This window comes from Oryx dammah, unplaced genomic scaffold (genome assembly GCF_014754425.2).
Source record: "Oryx dammah isolate SB20612 unplaced genomic scaffold, SCBI_Odam_1.1 HiC_scaffold_17, whole genome shotgun sequence".
NCBI lineage: Eukaryota > Metazoa > Chordata > Mammalia > Artiodactyla > Bovidae > Oryx > Oryx dammah.
In genome coordinates, this window is record NW_024070201.1 from 31,016,037 (window position 1) to 31,037,147 (window position 21,111).

The 21,111-nt window shown below is 44.2% G+C and overlaps 1 protein-coding gene across 1 annotated transcript in view; it reads left to right on the forward strand.

The window, feature by feature from the left end:
• LOC120876377 (tubulin-specific chaperone cofactor E-like protein) overlaps positions 1-18,939 on the forward strand; it is a 170,367-nt gene extending 151,428 nt beyond the window's left edge. Inside the window, exons 21-30 of the mRNA XM_040258226.1 lie at positions 667-953; positions 3,127-3,407; positions 6,383-6,493; positions 7,687-7,889; positions 9,035-9,198; positions 10,121-10,369; positions 15,139-15,301; positions 16,626-16,713; positions 17,027-17,143; positions 18,164-18,939. Of these exons, the coding sequence (XP_040114160.1) occupies positions 667-953; positions 3,127-3,407; positions 6,383-6,493; positions 7,687-7,889; positions 9,035-9,198; positions 10,121-10,369; positions 15,139-15,301; positions 16,626-16,713; positions 17,027-17,143; positions 18,164-18,264 (1,764 nt within the window). The 3' untranslated portion in view covers positions 18,265-18,939. The remainder of the gene's footprint in view (positions 1-666; positions 954-3,126; positions 3,408-6,382; positions 6,494-7,686; positions 7,890-9,034; positions 9,199-10,120; positions 10,370-15,138; positions 15,302-16,625; positions 16,714-17,026; positions 17,144-18,163) is intronic.
• Positions 18,940-21,111: the final 2,172 nt, after the last annotated feature.

Consider the following 21,111-nt stretch of genomic DNA (forward strand, 5'->3'; position numbering starts at 1 on the left):
CAAAAGTTACTGATAACCTAGGGGGGAAAAAGAACAATTTCTTTTGTAAGTACAGAAAAGGCATGTTATGTTCTGTCCTAAGGGCTAAGAAAAGAAACTTATAAAGCAAGATAATGACAAATGGAGAAAATACTGTGCCTCTGGGGCCTCTGGGAGGGCATCTCCTGTTCGAACATTATAAATAAGAAAACAATAAACGTAGCAGTGATCCCCAGATTCATTTTAACCGTGTTAGACTCTCCTTAGCTCAGGATTGGGATTTTGTTTTCAGTAATTGGTTTATGCTGGAGAAAGTTTTATACAAAAATCTAGCCACTTGTTGTGCGTTATACCTTTCCATCATTTTTATTTTAATCTCTCTGCCACCATAGTTTGCTTCTTTGGGAGGAACTGTGGACAGTAAGATGAGTGACCACTCAAATTCCTGGGCAGGCATCAGCAAAATACGAAATTCAGCCAAATCTCCTTGCTGCCTGTTCTTGTAAATAAAGCTTTAGTGGAACATAGCCTTGATCATTTAGTTACTTTTGTCTGTGGCTGCTTTTTTTGCCCCGAGGATAGATCATACGGGCTGCAAATCCTAAAATGTTTACTCAGGACTTTTACAGTAAATATTTGCCAATCTCTGCTTTGAGGGTCATTTACTTCTTCTTTCTCCTTTAACAGGTGAATGGCACACAAGTGAATGTTCCATTCATAACCGGCCTGGCAACCAAAATCTATAGCAGTGAGGGGTTCCTGGTGATTGACACCAGCCCCGACATCCAAATCTACTACAACGGCTACAATGTCATAAAAATCAGCATCAGCGAGAGGCTGCAGAACAAAGTGTGTGGCCTTTGCGGCAACTTCAATGGGGACTTAAGTGATGATTACGTGACCTTGCGGGGGAAGCCAGTGGTGAGCAGCGTGGTCCTGGCCCAGAGCTGGAAAACCAATGGCATGCAGAAGAGGTGAGAGTCTCCAGTCGCTAGACTCAGTGGCCCCAGTCTCCCGTGTCCATGACAGATGTTGACGAGGGAGGTACTTTGTATAGCAACACCCTTCCTCTCCTACAAAGAGCTAAGCTCAAGATCTGTGGAGTTTTCATCATACAAACAGGCACAGTAATTTCTTGAACAACAGAGGAAGTAACTAGACTTAGATGATAAGTCTGAATCTTTGTGTCATCTGGCCCTTGGCCAAACAGAAGAGTGTTCCTAGGATTAGAACTCTAAAGCCTTGGCCATCTGCCCAACCGGTCAAGTTTAATTTAACTGCGACTGGGCATCCTTGCTGAGGATGGGATTAAGAGTTAACCCAGGAGAAGAGGGTTATTCGTTGCTCCCTAGTGCTGAGACATCATGTCTGTGCATGCTAAGTCACTTCAGTCATATAGCCCGCCAGGCTCCTCTGTCCATGGAATTCTCCATGCAGGAATACTGGTGTGGGCTGCCATGCCCTCCTCCAGGGGATCTTCCCGACCCGGGGATTGAGCCTGCATCTCTTATGTCTCCTGCATTGGCAGGCAGGTACTTTACCACTAGTGCCATCTGTATCTCTTACCAGAGGCTTGGTTGTGTAGGCAGAAGTTGGTGGGAGTCCAGAAAGCCCAAGAAAGTAGAAGTCACTGAGGTTATTATCAGGCCCCTCTCTGGCCAGCTGAGATAGAAGGAGCTAAGCAAGTTATTTCAAAGGTGTGTAGCTTAAGAGTCCTTCCGGACTGCCGAATCATGTTAACTCCTCTCAGGTTCTAGAGCTACACTTCTCTTTCTTGGCATTTCTTTGCTTGTACAATGATTCTGTCCCCTTGAGCTTTAACATGCCAAACGTCAGCTGAATTCCCAGATGTGCAAATGAAGCTCTCAACCCTCTTTGACTTTTCTGCAGGTTTAAACTGAAAAATGTGCCATAAATTAGACTGTCCTGTGAATTGTGGGACCCAGAGCTGGAAAGAACCTTGGGCACAGTCTGGTCCAGTCTTTTCCTTTCTAGGTGCAACGGAGGCTAGAGTAGAATGATTTAGATGAGGGGACATAGTAAGTGGCAAAGCCCGGATTAGATTTCAGAATTCCTAATGTGATGCTTTCTCTAAAATGTCACTTCTGGGACCCACAGTTAGAAAAATGACTCCTTTGCACATTAAACTATTCTGGGGCTTCCAAAGATGAGCAAGAGTCAGCTCCTCCTTAGGAATCATCATTCTGTTTGAGTTTCCTTTCCCTTCTTACTTCTTCTTTTTCTTCTTTTATAAATGGTTTTAGCCCGACATCAATTTTCTTGTGAAGAATTTCCTTATGGTCTCTGGTAACTAAACTGGAAGTGGTTTAGAAGCTTCTGGATTTCCTTTCAAATCTTTTACTTTACCAACAGTTATTACCTTTATTTTTGATTAATAATAATGTAATTATCATTATTCTTATTGGTTATTATATCAGTATCTGTTAATAGTTATTGGATCAATAATATCAGTCAATTATATCAAAGGTTGTTGTTGTTTAGTTGCTAAACAACACGGTTGATTGTGTCCAACTCTTTGTGACCCCATAGACTGTAGCCCTCTGGGCTCCTCTGTCCATGGGATTTTCCAGGAGGCAAGGATACTGGAGTGGGTTGCCATTTCCTTCCCTAGGGGATCTTCCCAACCCAGGGGTCGAAGGTGCATGTCTTGCATTGGCAGGCGGGTTTTTTTTTTTTTTTTTTTAACCACTGAGCCACCAGGGAAGCCCACATCAAAGGTTAATGGTTATTATACCAATATCTACCCTTGTCTGACACGTTGCTGCTGCTGCTGCTGATGCTAAGTCGCTTCGGTCGTGTCCGACTCTGTGCGACCCATGAATGGCAGCCCACCAGGCTCCCCCGTCCCTGGGATTCTCCAGGCAAGAGCACTGGAGTGGGGTGCCATCGCCTTCTCCTCGTTAGCTACTGTCATTATATTTTACCCTCACTCGTCCCAAGGTAAGTAGAAATTACCTTGACTTTCAAATCCTAGCCTGGGTTAAGGTTGGGATCAGCACCCACACTCACTTCTGGGTTAGCTGAAAACGTCACCACTGTGGTCTCCCCTCCCCCACCCCCCACCCCCACTGGCCATCTCAGATGCCTGGTGTTGCCTCCTAGTCTGACTACCTCTTTCACCCCCAGCTGCAACGAGCTGCAGTTCTCACAGTACGCAGCCATGTGCGACAACGTGCACATCCAGAACATGCAGGGCGACGGCTACTGCCTGAAGCTCACGGACATGAAGGGCTTCTTCCAGCCCTGCTATGGGCTACTCGACCCCCTCCCCTTCTACGAGTCCTGCTACCTGGATGGCTGCTACAACCACAAGAAGTTCCAGCTGTGTGGCTCCCTGGCCGCCTACGGGGAGTCCTGCCGCTCCTTCGGAATCCTCAGCACCGAGTGGATAGAGAAGGAGAATTGCTGTAAGAGAATTATTTTATTTCTGCAAACTCTTCTCTGAGTTAGAAAGCACAGCTTGGCCAGTGGCGTCTCTTGTCCGGGGCTAGCCGCTGGTCTCCATCTCAACCTGTAGATCTGCTTTGGGGGTTGAAGGGTGGAGAGGTGCGGGCTGCAGGAGATTTGGTGAGGGGGCACTTTCAGTGGAGCTTGACTCCCCCTAGGTCGTTATGGAATTCAGAATATCAGCTGAGGAAGGTGGGGTTCTCTGGGTTGGAAGAGCACCAGTGTAGTGTCTTCTTAGATTGCAGGACAGAGCATGGGGCTCCTAACTGATTTCAGTGCCCCAAATCCAGCTCTCCAAAAGCTCCTTTCACATGAGTCAGAGCCCAGAACACAGAGAGAAGGCAGGTGGCAAATGGCAGACTGAGCTGGCTGTATCTGCCTGGTTTCAAGGAAGCCATGATTAGATTTATAAACGGATTATACGTGTGCTATTGATAAAATAAAAATCTGTAGACTCTTGCATTTTTTTTCTGTATTAAGAAAACTATTTTGATGTCCATTATCCACTATTCTCTGTGTTTGTTTTCTTGCCATGTTAATCAGATAGATGGAGCAAGTAAGTGTGTGCCTAAATTTCTCATGTCCGTACATGTGTGTCCATGTACATAAATGGTCACTCTGACTCATGAATGCAGTGTGACCCTGCGTCCGTCAGAATGTGTGCTTGTCCCTCAAAGCACAACAGCAACCCCATGTACATACAGGTCCCGCCGCGAAAACTGGCCCTGTTTGTTTCAAGACAGAGTGTTCTCATCAGTAAATCTGCACACCACACCTGACAAGAGTAGGAATACACAATTCAGAACCTAAAAACAATGTCATTAATTAAAATATGCACTCAGTGATTTCAGAAACTCTTAAGCAAATGGAGTAGTTTCTGTTGGCAATCAATAGAAATGTTTTGTTTGGTAACTTTAATATTTTACCCTCTTCTGTTAATAAGCAATGCTTTAAAGAGCCTAAACTGTTTTGAACTTCAGAAATTGTCTGAAATTTTTAAAAAAATATCAGTTTTTGTTTTTAACCTCAAAACTTAACCTCTGTATTGGGCATGTTGTATTTGCCAAGTAGTAAATGGCCCACTCTGTTTGTAAGTGAGGTTTTGGTCTTCTTGGGAGCTGTAACCTCCACACTTTTTTTTTCCCTTATTCTCCTGGGTGGTTTGCATATTGTGTTAATCCACCAGCACATTCACTGGGTGGCTGCTATGTGCTTAGCACTGTCTTAGGTGCTGAACATACTAGGCAATAAATGGGTCGTTAGAAAAAGAAGCTTTTAAGAAATAAGTATATTTGGTGGAATATTACTTAGCCATTAAAAAGAATAATGCCATTTGTAGCAACAAGGATGGACCTGGAGAGTGTCATACTGAGTGAAGTAAGTCAGACAGAGGATAAGACATGTCCTATGGCATCCCTTATGTGTGGAATCTGAAAAGAAATTATACAAATGAACTTATTTGCAAAACAGAAAGAGCTTCATTGGTTTAGAGCACAAACTTTATGGTTACAGGGAGGAAGGATGGGAGAAGGGATGGTTAGGGAATTTGGAATGGTCATGTACACACTGCTATATGTAAAATGGATAAGCAAAGGGCTACTGTATAGCCCAAGGGACTCTGCTCAATGTTATGTGGCAGCCTGGATGGGAGGGGAGTTTGGGGGAGAATGGATACATGTATATGTATGGCTGGGTCCCTTCACTGTTCACCTGAAACTATCACAGCACTGTTAATTGGCTATTCCCCAATACAAAATAAAAAGTTTAAACTGCAAAAATAGTAAGTAAGTGTATTTAGCTGATGGTGAGGGCTCTACTTTAGTCATTTTTCTAGGAATTAAGATAGACTGATGCGACTCCATTCCTGTCCTCTCACCTGTTATAATAGTTATTTAGCAGAAGGTCGGGAGAAGCATCTGCAGTTATGGGACAGCTTGAGGGGTTTATTTTGTTTTGTTTTTAAACTCTTGAAGCTAACTTGGCTCATGCTGGAGCTGAATCATGGCTGTTTCTTTAACACTTACTGTTAGAAACCATGACAACGAGGAAGATTATTACACCTGGATAGGGAAAGAGAGTCTTTAAATAAAGAAATGAGTGTCTAAAAGAAAGTGTTTTCCATTAGTGGTTCTCAAACTGAGATGTTAATGAGCTTGCAGGTGGCCTATGGGCTCATCTGCTACAGAAATATTGTTTGTAATCTGTTGGTGATGACACTTCACATACATTTGTATTTTACTTAGAGTTTTCCCTGTTTGAGCAAAAAAGTGCCATTAATCTCAGTCAGTGCTGGTGAGTTGTGTGTAGATTTTGGTTTGTCTATTTTTACAAAATTAAGTAGAAGCATGTGGACCATGAATCAAAAAAGAAAAAAAAAAAAGACTAAGAAGTCCTGGTTTAAGGGACCTCTCTGGGACCTTACTGGCCCTGAAACCTTCATTCTTGATAACTACTTGTTGAGCATCTACTGTGAGGTGGCCAGGTATTGGGAATATAGAGGTAAATTGTTTGGACTCTACAGCTTATATAAATATAAAGATTTTGATGCACTTGGTGGTGGTACAGAGCAGTAAGTGCAGGAATCGCGGGACGTGCTGGCAGTTCAGCTTGTTTGTATCTTCCATCCTGCTCACTTACCTTCACCTGTGTGTGACTTTGGGTACATTTCAGTTGTGACGCCAAGTTACAATACTTAGCTGGCAGAGATTGTAAGGGTTGGAAGAGATAATGCCACCAATGCATGAAACACATAGCAAAGACCCAATTATTAGCTATCGTCATTACTGCCTGGAAGGCTGCCCTGTCTGTTAATTTGTATTTGCCATCTGACCATCACCAGGTCCATTGAAGTGGCAAGTTCAGAGTGTGACCACATGCTGCCGGGCATTGGTGTGAAAATCAAGTTGTGTGTGTTTCTGTTTGTTTTCCTTTTTAGCAGGAGTGGTTGAAGATCCTTGTGTGGGGGTGGACTGTCCCAACCGAACCTGTGAGCTGGAAAATGGAGGGGAGCTGTGTGGCTGCATCGAACCCCCTCCCTATGGAAACAGTGAGTGACAGCTGCCGCCCCACCCCCAATAAAGGCCCAGTGGGGGACGCCTGGCAGCCTTGTAGGAAAGCTCCCGGGTGGGAGACCGCATGTCCCATGCTGTGGGTTAGAAACCCAAATAATGAAGTTTTCATGAGCATTTAAGCAGAACAAGAAAGGAACCCGACCTCTTCAAAGTAGGTAATGTTCATTTACTTGTAGCTACATCCCTTTCTTCAATAAATGATAAACGTAAATTAGTACATTCATAGAACCAGTCAGCTCCATCTGAGGCCACGTTCAACATCAGAGAGATCCAAATTGATCTTTTAGACTCACAGGGAGATAGGGTGGTTTGGCGAAAACATGAAACAATCAGGACGAGAGGGCCAGGTGCTTAAAGACGTGTTTAAAGCCAGCTTTATCTTCCCTGAAGCTTTTCAGCAGGTCCCAAAGGAAACTGAAATGTTGAAGTAAACTGCAAGCAATTAGGACTCAAGGTCCTGTTCTTAACCATAGCCCCCTTAAAGTAGCAATGACCTTGTCCCTGGCCCAGAGCACACCCGTTTTGTCCGCTTGAAGGGGAGCTGCTTTGCTTCCCAGCTCCATGCCGTTGGTTGAACCAGGGAACTCAGGAGGCATGTGCTATGTTTAGCATCATCAAATGAATGCCTGGTTGACCAGAAGGCTCCACAGGAGGGGACCACATGAGCTGTTCAAAGGTTTCACCAAAGCAGATAGTGTTTCTCTCTGCTTCTTTAGTGCTCGTTAGCCTGTGTTTGTGTACTCATGGAAAATGTCCATTGGTGCATCCCATGACAAAAAACAAGAGCTCCTAATGCTGGCCTGGGTACCAGCCCAGGGCTGCCCTCACTTGAATCATGTTTTATAGCCAGGCCACAGCAAGCCAGACACGGTATGGAGCTTACAAGAGTAGCTACTACCAGAATGGGGCAGGAATCCTGGGTTTAAGAGAAAAGAGCAAAGATGCTTTGTATAGCACTTTCATCTTTTAAAAAAGGCTCTGGCATTGCTCAGGTTATTGCTTTGAATGACTTCATACATTCATTGAGATTGATCAGAGCTTTGTTAGGTATGCCAAAGCCTCTGTGTGAAGATCATCAGCCTCTTCTGAGGAGGACGGTGCCACGCCCACTCCCGCAGCAAGGGCAGCTCCCAGTGACTCACCTTTCATAATACCTGTGTCCCCACAGACTCCCATGACATCATTGATGCAGAGGTGACCTGCAAGGCGGCTCAGATGGAGGTGTCCATATCTAAGTGCAAGCTCTTCCAGCTCGGCTTTGAGAGGGAGGGCGTGCGGGTCAATGACAGACAGTGCACCGGCATTGAGGGCGAGGACTTTATCTCCTTTCAGATCAACAACACCAAAGGGAACTGTGGAAACATTGTGCAGGTGAGCAACAGGGGCCAGAAAGGGCAGCCGGCCTTGGTGGCGACAGCTCTGGCCGTTTGCACACTGACCGTCCTTAAGCCAGCTTCAGGGCTCTAGCTTAGAACATGTTCCTGGAAAACTGCAAAAGACACTGATTACTGAGTGCTAGTGGTTGATTGAACTGAAAGCAAGATAAGTGACATCCTTCTCTCCCTGCTTTGCTCTGTCTGCTGTCGTCCTTTGCCCTGAATGTTGACACATGTTTTTATCTCTTTCGTGCTTTTATTGTTCTCCCAGGTAAAGACAGCTGGGTTCAGCTATTTCAAGGGGTAAGGGTGTCCCAGACATCATTTAACAGTTGGCTGCAGAAATATAGCAAGGTCACAACTTTTTGTCTTGGGCTATCCAATTTCTAGGTTAGCAAAGCATCTCACCTCTCTTCTTCCTGTGCCTTCCTGCCATCTTTCTTTTTTTTAAATTTTTTATTGCAAAATATTTGCTTTATAATATTGTGCTGGTTTCTGCCAGTCATCGACATGAATCAGCCATAGGCATACTCCCTCCCACCTTCCACTCCCTGCCCCTCCGGGTTGTCATAGAACACTAGATTGAGCTCCCTGTGTCCCACAGCAAATTCCCACTGGCTACCTATTTTACATATGGTAATATGTATTTTGTTAACTGTGTACATTAGCACTTTTTAATCAGCGAATGAAAGGAGCAAGACGGTAAAACATGTATGTATCCATTTGGGTACTTGTGGGCATGCCTGGTACAAGATTTGACGGTGGGGCGGGGGCGGGATTTTGAATTAAGAATTGAAAGATGATATGTATTTTACCTCGGGATGGCAATACTTCATGCTGTCCCCAGCTTGGGTTCCCACAGATAACTGGGGGCTGGTAGTACTTAGAATTCAGTGGTACATGAAATCACCCTTGGTGGGCATTCAAAGTTATCAGACTGAAGGGTGCTGTTGCCATCCATTTAATACTTTTTTTTTTTTCCTTACTAAATGCTGAGACTGGTTCCATCCTGATTTATTCTGGCCTCTGGGTTATGTATGGAATGAAGCCATTTCTCTACTTTTAGGCCCATGGATTTAAAATGCAAGCCACATACCCACACCCAGATTTAATGATTTCTGACCTTCCTTTGCTCTGCAGTCCAATGGCACTCATATCATGTATAAAAACACTATTTGGATCGAAAGTGCCAATAATACTGGCAACATCATCACCAGGGACAGGACAATCAATGTGGAATTTTCATGTGCTTATGAGCTGGATATCAAGATCTCCTTGGACTCCGTTGTGAAGCCTATGCTAAGGTAGAGAATCTCACGGGCTGTGCACATCACTCTGTCTTTTCCTTGACAGTTAAGGTTAGCATAATCAAAATTGCTAGCATCTATCTTTGAAGCACTAGGAAAGAATAACTCATGTTTTCTGAACTCAGATGTCTTACACCAGTGCTGTTCGATAGAACTTTCTACAGGGATGGAAATGTCCCATATCTGTACTATCCAATGCAGTAGCTGTATGTGGGCATTGAGCTCTTGAAATGTGCCAGGGGAGCGGGGCACTGAGGAAGTGAATTTTTAGTTCAGTTTTAGTAGTCACATGTGGCCTATTAGACTTTACTTCTCTCTGCGTGGCTTTCCCTCTGCATTTTCAGCCGGGAAAATGGTAATTGGATAGACAACATTGTTTGGGGTTCCCTACTCATGACTGTGAGAACCGGAGTATTTCCTGCCATGTCAGTGAAGAAAGGATGTCACAGTCAGCAGGGATTGCAGCCACCATGAACGGTGAGCTGATGAGACCTGATGCAACTCAGGAAGGAAAGAATACCTGCCATCTAGCAGCCACCAGACTCTAGCCACTCCCTAAGTTGAGCCCTGAAAAAAGAAGCTTAGGATGTGAAAACAGGATACTGGCCCCAGATAGCTGAGGTATATATCCAAGGAACGATTTCAGTGTGCCCAGACTCTTGCATCTTCCCATACATAAAAAGCACTAAATTCCTTAACTTGGGATATCTGGTTTTCTTTCATTAACAGCAGTTTTTGGATGTTCAGATTACCTGCCCTTTGTTGCAAAACTTCTATATAACCTGGCCCCTCCCCCCCCACTCTTGGAGCAGCTCTGTCAGGGTCATTTGAAGTCCTACAAATTCCCACCAAATAAAACATAACTCTCAGCTTTTAGGTTGTGAATATTTTTTTAAGTCCATAACTTTTTCCCTTATAGTGTCATTAACCTGACGGTTCCAACTCAAGAAGGCAGCTTCACCACCAAGATGGCACTCTACAAAAACGCCTCCTACAAACATCCTTACCGCCAGGGTGAGGTTGTACTGACAACACGAGATGTGCTGTATGTCGGGGTCTTTGTGGTCGGAGCTGACTCCACACACCTCATTCTGACATTGAACAAATGCTACGCCACCCCGTCCCGTGACAGCAACGACAAGCTCCGATACTTCATCATTGAAGGAGGGTGGGTAGCCTCTTCTTGAAGGACAGTCTCAGAGCCTTCACTGTTACATTTGTCTATATCTTTTTTAGGGAAGAGAAAGGTAACTAACATTTGTTGACTACCTACAGCACCAGCATTTTGCACCCAAGAACTATCTAATCCTTATGACAACGTATGAAGTAAATGTGATAAGCTCCTTTTGTATAGATGAGAAGCCTGAGGCTTAGCGAGAACAAGCAATTCCTGAAGTCACACAACAATTTACGGGTAGATCACCAGTTTTCTGTGACATTAACTATAAAGTGCTCTATTCTCAACGTGATCGAACAGGGCATTCTGTCCTCCCTACTTTGAATTTCAATCTGAGTTGAATGTGGATTATCTACAAATGAAAGGACGTAATGAGAATTACTAAAGTTGGTGAATAATGCATCTATCAAAATTTAAAAGGAATTGGAATAATAGCCTGTAGGTGAGTTTTTCTACTCACCAATATGTGCCCAGCACCTAGTATATTTCCTGAAAAATAGTGGTTATGTGACAAAATTATTGAATGAATGAATGGGTGAATGAAAAAGAAGAAAAGACTATGAACCAATCAACAATCATGATAATTATCTTTATTTTTTAAAAACACTTAGTGGTTTTGTCAAGCAACAATAATTTCTTAACAGGTTTATTGCATACATAATTTACGGGCAATAAAATGCATTTGCTCTGAGTGTAAAATTCAACAATTTTTGGTAAATTTACACAGAGAAGTGCAACCATCACCATAATTTAATTTTGGAACATTTCCATCACCCCAGTACATGAATTCTTAAAAGCAGATGACTGTATTTATCAAAATTCTTTCTTTTATAAGTGGTAGAGACCATTTCAAACAAGTTTATGCAAAAACAAAGTACTTAACGTTTACAAAACCAAATCACATAAGTAGATGTGGCTTCAGGAGTAATTGGGTTCAGGGGGCCAGTTGCTGTCAACACTCCCTCCCTCCCTCTATCCTTTGTCTCTCTGTTTCTGTCATTGTCTCTGTCTTTCTCATTGTCCTCATTAGACACCAGCATTTTTTCAGCATTGTAACCCCCAGGAATGAGCATTCCTTCTAATCCCAATTCAGGGAATCCCTGGGAAGGAGTAGGATTAGCTTTTCTTGGATGGATTCCCTCTCCTTCGTTTGGAGAAGATGCAACGTTAAAGTGCCTGGTGTTGGGGAAGGCAGTTTTTTTGACCCTCTTAGGGTTCCTGGCTGGGTCTGAAAATTATTTGGACAAAGATTAACAGGAGAAAAGCATACACGTTTATTTCATATAAATTTTACATGACACGGGAGTCTTCATAAGGAAATGGAGACTCTAAGAAATAGTTCAGACTGAGTATCGTTGTGCCCCATTTGACAAAGGGTGGACAGTTGTGGATATGATAGGTCCATCGTGTGTGGTCACTGTAGTGAACTGAGGGAAATCTTAGCCAGACTCTTCAGACTCTTCTCAGCACCCCCTTGACTTTGGAGATAAGAATGCCCCTTTCCTCTGGTGTGCCTCTCACAGGAGGGTTTTACGGCCTCTTTCAGGGGAGAAGAGTGACCTTCCTGATTCTGTCATTTTTCTCAAACTCCTTCAGTTGAAAACATTCAAGGTGCCAGATTTGGGAATAGTGTTTCTTGAACCCTATCTCAAGTCTGAGTCAGCATCCTTCCCTGGGGTGCAGTAGATAGGTATAATTAGCCTTCAAGTTGGGGAGGGAAGGAATAGTTCCCCCAAAGAAGACTATGCTTCTAGGCAGACAAACAATAAACATCCACTATTTTGCAGATGAACAGGCTCAGAGCCTGAATACAGCTCACCCAAGGCTACCTAACCAGCAAGGGGCAGAGGAAGAAATCTTTCAGGTACCAAGGTACATCAACTCCCTACCTGGCCAGGTGTGGCTTATGGCCTGGGTTGTTGAGGCGTCGAATGGGATTTTCAGCAAAGACCTCATGAAGGCATTATCTTTCTCGGTTGATTTTTAGCCTCCCTGGAGGCAGAGGGAAGGGCTTGAGGATTACATGGTATCTTGCAGATCCAGATGCCCGAGCTAATGTAACAGGTCTCTTTCTCCATGTGTTCCCTTGCTCCACACCCCATCATGGTCTTTTCTCCCAAAATAAAAGGGCTATGATTTGAGCCACTGTACAAACCCTGGTGGGTGGGCTCAGGCTGCCTTTGAAGGACACTGTGGCATTTAGCATTTTTAAATAGTATTTAATAGAGTTGACCCAGAGAGGGAGAGTAAGTGAGCACGTTCATAAATCTCAGCTTCCCCCAGGGTCTGGATGAAGGTCTTCAAATTAAACTGTTGTTGGGTGAGAAGTAATTTCATCATGTGAGAGAATTTTAATTCATGAGTCCTTTTGACCTTTCTTGAAGGAATGTGGTTATTGTTTTGTTTTGTTTTCTCCAGTAAGCTTATGGAAAAACTGACGCTCAGTGCGGAATGACTGAGCAGCAGAATGGTTCTCCATTGGAATTTTGGGGGTGGGGGGGTCAGCTGCTTCTCTCCAGCTACACGGGGTGGGGGTGGGGGTGCAGAGATGCCACTGCCGTCTACCGGTGATGCAACGGTCTGAGCACGCAAAGGTCACTTCTCTGTTCTCTGTGTATGCCCAGACCGGAGGAAAGGACACCATCCTTCCGATTGTGGACAAAGGATCCTGGTGTTTGGTTTGTTTGCCCCCTAAGGCAACATCCAGACAGACATTTAAATCTCAAATCATCTCTCTAGGAGTTGGGGGGGCTAGTTAAGAGGGAAGGTTTGGGGACTTTCCTGGTGGTCCAGTGGCTAAGATTCTGCATTCTCAGTGCAGGGGGCCTGGGTTCCATCTCTTGTCAGGGAACTAGATCTTACATGCCGGAACTAAAGATCCTGCATGCTGAAAGATCCTGCATGCTGAAAGAAAGGTAGAAGATCCCACGTGAGGCAACTAAGACCTGACACACCCAACTAAATAAATATTTTTTTAAAAAAGGAGGGAAGAGCTGCGTGAAGACCAGAGGGCTGAGAACACTGCAGAATCTTTGAACCAATTTAGATTATTCAGATGAGTTACAGTGACAAGGAAAAGCATGGCTAGTAAGTTTTTGTTTCAAAGCTTTTAGGAAACTATTGCCTTATAGACTGAATTACCAAACTGAGCAGGTGTGGGGATCCTGAAGACTAACATCAACTTAAAATTGTCCTTATCACTAAACTATTGAATTCTGTGGGTCAGGGGAAGAAAACATAAGGAGAAGAGCCACCCATTTTATCTTGATAAGATCTTTTTTAAAGAGCTGCTTGGCTGCGATGGGCCAGCCTTGGCCATGGCAGCACAATTCATTCATTCACTCACTGATGATTATTCCCAGAGTTTTTGGGGGGTCTAAAAATTAAGTATAATTTTAATACCACATTTCAAAGAAAACAGTCTGAGAGTTAATACTGTTTGTAATGTTCCAAAAGTAAAAACACAATTTATATATAATTGTATACACACACACACACACACAGAAATATTCTCTTGGAGTTAAAAGATGTGTCATAGCTTTTATTTGTCAGGCAAATATTTGTATGAGTTTGACTACACAGCATCTAAATATTCCTTTTTATTTAAAATTTTTATTTATTTTTTATAGTAGGTCCTTGTTGGTTATGTTTTTTAAATATAGAAGTGTGTACATGTCAACCCCAAACTCCCAATCTCTCCCTTTTCCCCACCCTACCCACCTGGTAACCATAAGTTCTTAAGTCTGTGAGTCAACTTCTGTTTTGTAAATAAATTCATTTGTATCATTTTTTTTTAGATTCCTCATCATTTCTTTAAGACTCCTCATATAAGCGATATCATATGATATTTGTCTTTCTTTGACCGATTTGGTATGATAATCTCCAGGTCCATCCATTTGCTGCAAATAGCATTATTTCATTCTTTTTAATGTCTGAGTAATATTCCACTGTATATATGTACCACATCTTCTTTTGAAATACTTACTGCATGCCCATCAGTGTGTTGGAGACACAGTGACGATTACACCTTGGTTCCTGTTCCCCAGGGGCTCAGCTGGGTGTGGTCGGCAAATTTCAGGCAAGGCCACTTGTTCCTGCCTGATCAGGGCATATTTATACTGGAGGGGGAACCACAGATGGGCATTGGAGAAAGAGCAGGGTTAGTTAGATGAGCAGAGAGGCTTCCAGGTGGGGAAACAGTGTGTGAAAAGACCCTGGGGCATAATAGACTGCGGGCCATTTGGGGAACACCAACGAGTGGAGGCAGATACTGTCGTCCCTTGCCTATTGGCTCAGTACTGCCAAGAGGGGAGGAGGGTGGTCCCTTCAGCTTGTCTGTCTTCTCCCGCTCCCACGTGTTTTCACTCTGTTGGGAGACTTCCCAACAGAGCTTGAAAAAGGGGCCCCTCCCCAAATTGCTAATTAACTGAAGAAAGTACAGAAGACGTAGGGAGTCATCTTGTGTTTAACTGATATCCGTAAAACACAGCATTCTGAAGGATAGGGATGAGAAACTGACGTGTAGGGAAATTGAGTACAGGCCCTCCGGTTGTTTTGTCTTTAGTTGCAGTTAAGATGCTAATTTGAGGCGCTATTTGATGCTTTTCCAACAAACTATGAAACTGTAAGGGAGTCCTAACCAATGACAAGCCCACACACTCCAGAGGTCACTTTCAAACGCAAAGGCATTTTTACCATTCGTGATGGTTTTGTGTGGGACATGAACGTGTGAAGCAGAGCGTCCCTTTCTTTCTGAACAGGTGTCAGAACATTAAAGACAACACCATTGGCATTGAGGAGAATGGCGTCTCCCTCACCTGTCGCTTCCACGTCACGGTCTTTAAGTTCATTGGGGATTACGATGAGGTCCACCTGCACTGCGCAGTGTCCCTCTGCGATTCAGAAAAGTACTCCTGTAAAATAGTAAGTGAGAGTGTGGAAATTCAACGCGCGTCTTTATTTCTCACGGCCTTAGGTTTCCCCACGTGGGGATGGTGAATGCCAAGTTTGGTGGCTCTTTAGAGGCTTTTTTTTTTTAGGACTCAAGGCACCTGATGGTGGCTGAATACCAACCATCTTCAGATGCCCAGGAGTGATAGACATCTGTGCCAGAACAATAAGAGAGCAGGGTAGAATGATGACCATTTACTCTTCTCTATCTCTGAAATGTCAGTCTGTTGCTGGTGTAACATTAGACCAAGGTTTCTTAAACCTCAGCGCTACTGACATTTTGGATCAAATGATTCTTTGCTGTGGGGCTGCCCTGTGCTCTGTTGACTGTTCAGCACATCTCTGACCTCCAACCACTAGATGCCAGCTCCTCCTCCCCTATTACAATACCTGAAATGGCTCCTGGAATTGCCCAGTGTCCCCTGGGGGAAAAATTGGCCCTGTTTGAGAACTACTATGCCATAGCCTCAAGAAGCCAGGTCACCAAAGTGAAGGCTGGGGCCAAGCTGTCCTCCACTTAGAAGCAAACTCCCAGGCTCAGTATGTACTTTATCCAGGTCTCCTTTAGGCAGGGGCTATCCCACAGATTATCCAGATCCACACTCTGGTCCTGGGGCTCTGAGGGGCTGGCAGATGAGGTGACAGATGCCAGGCTTACATCTCCACCATGTACAGCTATGTCCCTAAGGTTTTACTGCACTGGCCCCTAACCCCTAATCCCTAACACTGCAGCTTTACCCTCACCTCATGTTGACAGACGGCCTCCCTGGTGGCTCAGTGGTAAAAAACCTGCCTGCCAATGCAGGAGACAAGGGTTTGATCTGTGGGTTGGGAAGATCCCCTGGAGGAGGAAATGGCAAGATATTCACTCCAGTGTTCTTGCTTGAAAAATCCCATGGACAGAGGAGCCTGAAAGTCTACAGGGTTGCAAAAAAGAGTCAGACGTGACTGAGCGACTGAACAACAACATGTTGGCAGAATTGAGATGGGGCAATGGCCCAAGCTGCTTACCGATGCTGGTCCATACATTACTATTTGATCTGATACAGGATCCTCCTTCCTAGGAAGGGAGCCTCTTTGAATCTAATTCTAGTGTGGAGAATATATTAAATTCTGTTCAACATAAAGCCCCAAGTCCCAGGGGGCTCAATGATCAAGAATACATTGCTTCTAATTAATCTGAGCTGCAGTAGTGCTCCGGGCTGAGCCCCTGCCTCTTTTGGAGGTGAGGATGTGGTGAAGAATAAGTTATCAGCTTAATTGTGTGAAATGTTCCCTTTGGTGTTCTGTCTTTCAGACTTGCCCTCAAAATTCCAGGACTGCCACAGATTATACCAAGGAACCTAAAGAACAGATCATTTCAGTGGGACCTATTAGGAGAAAAAGTATGTATGTTCCCTAAAACACTCTAAATGATTAAAACAATGGGATTTGAAGATTCAGGCTAACTCTGGAGTGTGTTGTGCCTACAAGGTGAACCTGGTGAACCAGGAGCTTGAGGACGCCTGTTTGGGGACCCCAGATTGCAAAGCCTGCCATAATCACAGGTGTCCATAATGACATCCTTTCATGGGCTGCTAAAAACTCCTGAGAGTACTAGGCGTTTTCCCTTGCACTCCTCTCTTTAAAGCCCTGCCCGTAGGTATGAGATGAAGAGCTAGACTGTCTGCAGGTAACTTGTCCAGGGCTGTCTTTCAGGGCTGGACTGGTGTGAGGACAATGGAGGGTGTGAGCAGATCTGCACGAGCCGGGTGGACGGGCCGCTGTGCAGCTGCGTGACGGGCGCCCTGCAGGAGGATGGCAAGAGCTGCCGAGGTGAGCACACAGCCTCCGGGCGGGCGGCCACGGGCACAGGAAGTTCTTGACTCCCGGAAGGAGCCATTCCAATGCAAGGCCCAGTGGGTCAGCAGCTGACCTATAAGACCTCCAGAAAGTAAGGAGGAAAGATGAAGCAAACACCCAAAGAACTTCTTGTGGTTGCATTTCTAAGTCATGTCTGACTCTTTTGCACCCCCATGGACTGTAGCCCTCCAGGTGCCTCTGTCTGTGGGATTTCCCAGGTAAGAATACTGAATGGGTTGCCTCCTTTTCCTTCTCCAGGGGATTTTTTTGACCCAGGGATCGAACCCATGTCTCCTGCTTTGGCAGGTGAATTCTTTACTGCTGAGCCACTAGGGAAGCCCACTCAAGGAATACTAGCATCTTTTTGGTTTTTTTAAACCTTTGAGTTCCTGATCTTTAATCTAAAAGATGGAATTTTTCTTTAAAGAAAGTTATCCAGCCACTTAATAGAACTTCCCAGGGGGTGCTAGTGGTAAAAAATCCGCCTGCCAGTGCAGGAGACACAGGAATTGAGGGTTCGATCCCTGGGTCATGAAGATCCCCTGGAGAAGGAAATGGCAACCCACTTCAGTATTCTTGCCTGGAAAATTCCATGAACAGAGGAGCCTGGAGGGCTATAGTCCATGGGGTCTCAAGGAGTCAGACCACAGCTGAGGAACTGAGCACGCACACACATCCAGGCATTTAAGAACCAAGTAGTGACCTTTAATCTGGCCCCCAAGTCCAGAACTGGGGTGTGTGATCCATCAAGCACACTTTCCTGCAGTAGCCTTAACTGCCAGGTTTCCCTGGCACCCTTTAAGTTAGCAGGATTCATCTAGAGGTTGAGTTAATTTCACTTCCTCTCTGCCACAGTCAAGTCCATTTGGAGAAAGTGGGTTCTTGGCGTTGAGGAAAGCAGGTGCCTTTATTTGAATCCACCAGGATGGCTGATCCCTGTCAAGCAGGTACATTTTTTCCTAGGACTTACCATGTCGCTCTTTCTGTTCACAGCCTCTAATTCTTCCATCGAACTTCAAGTGTGGATGCTGCTTCTCGTCATGACGCAGATTTCATTGTGGCATTTTGTCTATAAGTCAGGCGTGACCTCATAATTCACTCAAGGTTATATATAAAGTACTGTAATTTACTTACTTTGACCCCCTGTAGGCGATAAGGTGCGTGCCCTTAAGTCAGAACCTATTTGAAATTGTCCACAGTCTCAAAGTGATGCCATCTCCCCCATATGGTCAGAGTTCCAGAAAAGAGGGAAAAGCCATGCCACCACCTGCCCCTTTCAGGGTATGCAAACTGGCTTCTAAAAGTTGCTTGTGGAAAACATGTATCTTCCCTAACATTTCCAAACAATTGTCACTAGGAACGTTGGGCTCACAGGAAAAACCAGTAAAGGAAAAAATTCTGGTGAGACAAGTCTACCTGGACATCTAACCAGAGAAATCTACCCCACCAGTAGACCCAGTGCTGTGTCGGGATCATAGGTTTTACAGAGGGAGGGCCTGGTGGAATGACAGTGAATATTGAGAAGCAGTGATTGGAAGGCTTGACTCCCTCTGAGGGGTCTCTCCGGTGTTTGGAAGTGTCTGACCTCCAATTCACCTGTGTTCTCCTCCCCCTGCCCTCATGTCCGCCAGTCCTGCCAGGGCCAAGGGTCCACCTTGTATATTGTTTGCTGACCTGGGGAATCCCACCCCCCATCCTTCCCTTCAGACCCGAACTCTTCTCTTTTACAAATCAACCGAATAATTTTTAATATGTTTTATGCTTAAATAAACTCTGTGTTCAATTATTCTCATTATTCGGTGGCCAGAATCATTCACATCGATGTGAAGCTTTGCACACCAAATAGCATCCTCTGATATAAACAAAGAGGCAGCTAGAGCAGCAGTCGGAGCAGGTAGGCCCTGCTGGCTGGAGCTCATGCGCGTTTTGTTATGTGGCTGTTTGTACTGATAGAGCATTAGCAGGGCATTTAGTAAGGTGCTGAGAAGGAAGAGGAGCAGGCAGTGGCCTCTTTTGTATATGATACAAAAACCCACATTTCCTCTAATTAACTACAAAATGGAGGGCCTGGTAAATACATCCCTGGGGTGCCTCTCTTTTTAAGGTTAAAAACAAAGTAAACACCACTTCCAGTTCATTTTGAAGTTGTTCTGGATTGAAGCTGAGGGTATTTCTGCCGTTTCCTGGGAACTCTGGGAAACACTGAGCAGAAACCCTAGTGTCCTTGACTATGAGTGTGAGGACGATTCCTGTTGTCTGGCCTATAAAAGGCTGTCACTGTCGCTGGACTGAAGAAGTGGGATGTAGACTGAGTCTGGGCTGAGCGGCTTTGTTCTCTCAGCCCCTGGGAGGGTCTGCAGGCTCTGGCTTGGCAGCCATAGATGCTGTGCAGCCAGGAAGACAGCTGGTATTGATGGAGAAAAATATGCGTCTGCTTCAACTTGGACATTTTAGGGTCTTTTGGGAAAATGCTGAACATTGAGATGGATTAAGGAATAAACTGCCCATTCGAGGTGAGATGCAGTACTTCTTCCGCACCGTGATGGAAACTGATGTTATGCACATGTTCTTTTTTCACACGAAAATCCCCAACTCCACACTTTCCCCACTTTAAGATAGCAGCTTCAGAGCTAATGTTCAATTCTCATTTCCAACACAATCTGAGTTGAACACAGTAACATTTATTTATTTATTTCTACCTGATTTGGCTTCCCTAGTGGCTCAGACAGTAAAGAATCCACCTGCACTGCAGGAGACTGGGTTCGATCCCTGGGTCAGGAAGATTCCCTGGAGAAGGGAACAGCAAGAATCCCCCAGTGTTCTTGCCTGGGGAATCCCATGGACAGAGAAGCCTGGAGGGCTACCGTCCATGGGGTCACAAAGAGTCAGACACACTGAGCAACTAACTCATGATTTCCTTAGATAAATTTTAACCTGAAGACATATAAGGAGGAAATATTTTCCCATGTAATAACTTCTCTTTATTGGTCTTCATATCAAAGTCATTATAAATTTCTAAATTAAAGACTATAATTGGTTTTTTTTTAATATTTTTAATTAAATCCTTTCTGGCCACACTTTGATTCCTGGCCTCTGGTTTTCTCACAGAGGGTTAACATCCTCACCTGTCATCAGGATAAGGTAGATATAGAGGCCTAATAGAAAACCCCAGAGTCTAAGTGGCTTAAACAACAAAGGTTTGTCTTTTGCTCACGTCAGGGGGCTCTGATCCTTACTTCCATCCTGGGGGCTGGACGTGGATGGAGATTTCATTCGCTTGCTTTTCTCTCATTTTTACTGAGCAATGTATTCTTTCCTCATAGGACTACAGTACCACCTTCAGCATAAATCAGCTCCAGTCTCTGTGGTCCTGTGAGCTCTTGATTCTCTTCCATTGGTTATTTTCCTGTCCCTGTGTTAGAATCACGTTTTTAATGGAGATGTAATTGACATCTAACATTATGTTAGTTTCAGGTATACAATGTAATGATTCAATATATGTATATACCAGGAAATGATCATCACTAAGTCTAGTTAACATCCATCTCCATTCATAGTTACAATTTTTATCTTGTGATGAGAACTTTTAAGATCTACTCTTCTAACTTTCAAATACAGAATACAGTTATTCACTATAGTTACCATGCTGGACATTACATCCCCAGGACACAATTATTTTTGTAACTGGAAGTTTATATGTTGTGACCCTCTTCACCCATTTCACTCTGTCTCTAGGAACCACCAGTCTGTTCTATGTTTTGTTTTGTTTTGTTTTGTTTTTTAGATTCCCCAATAAATGAGACCATCCTATTGGTTGTCCAAAAGGTTCTTTCCAGTTTTCCATAAGATGTTATGGAAAATGTACTTTTCGGCTAACCCAATATATTTGTCCTTCACTGTCTGACTTATTTCATTTAGCATAATCCCTCAAGGTCTATCCA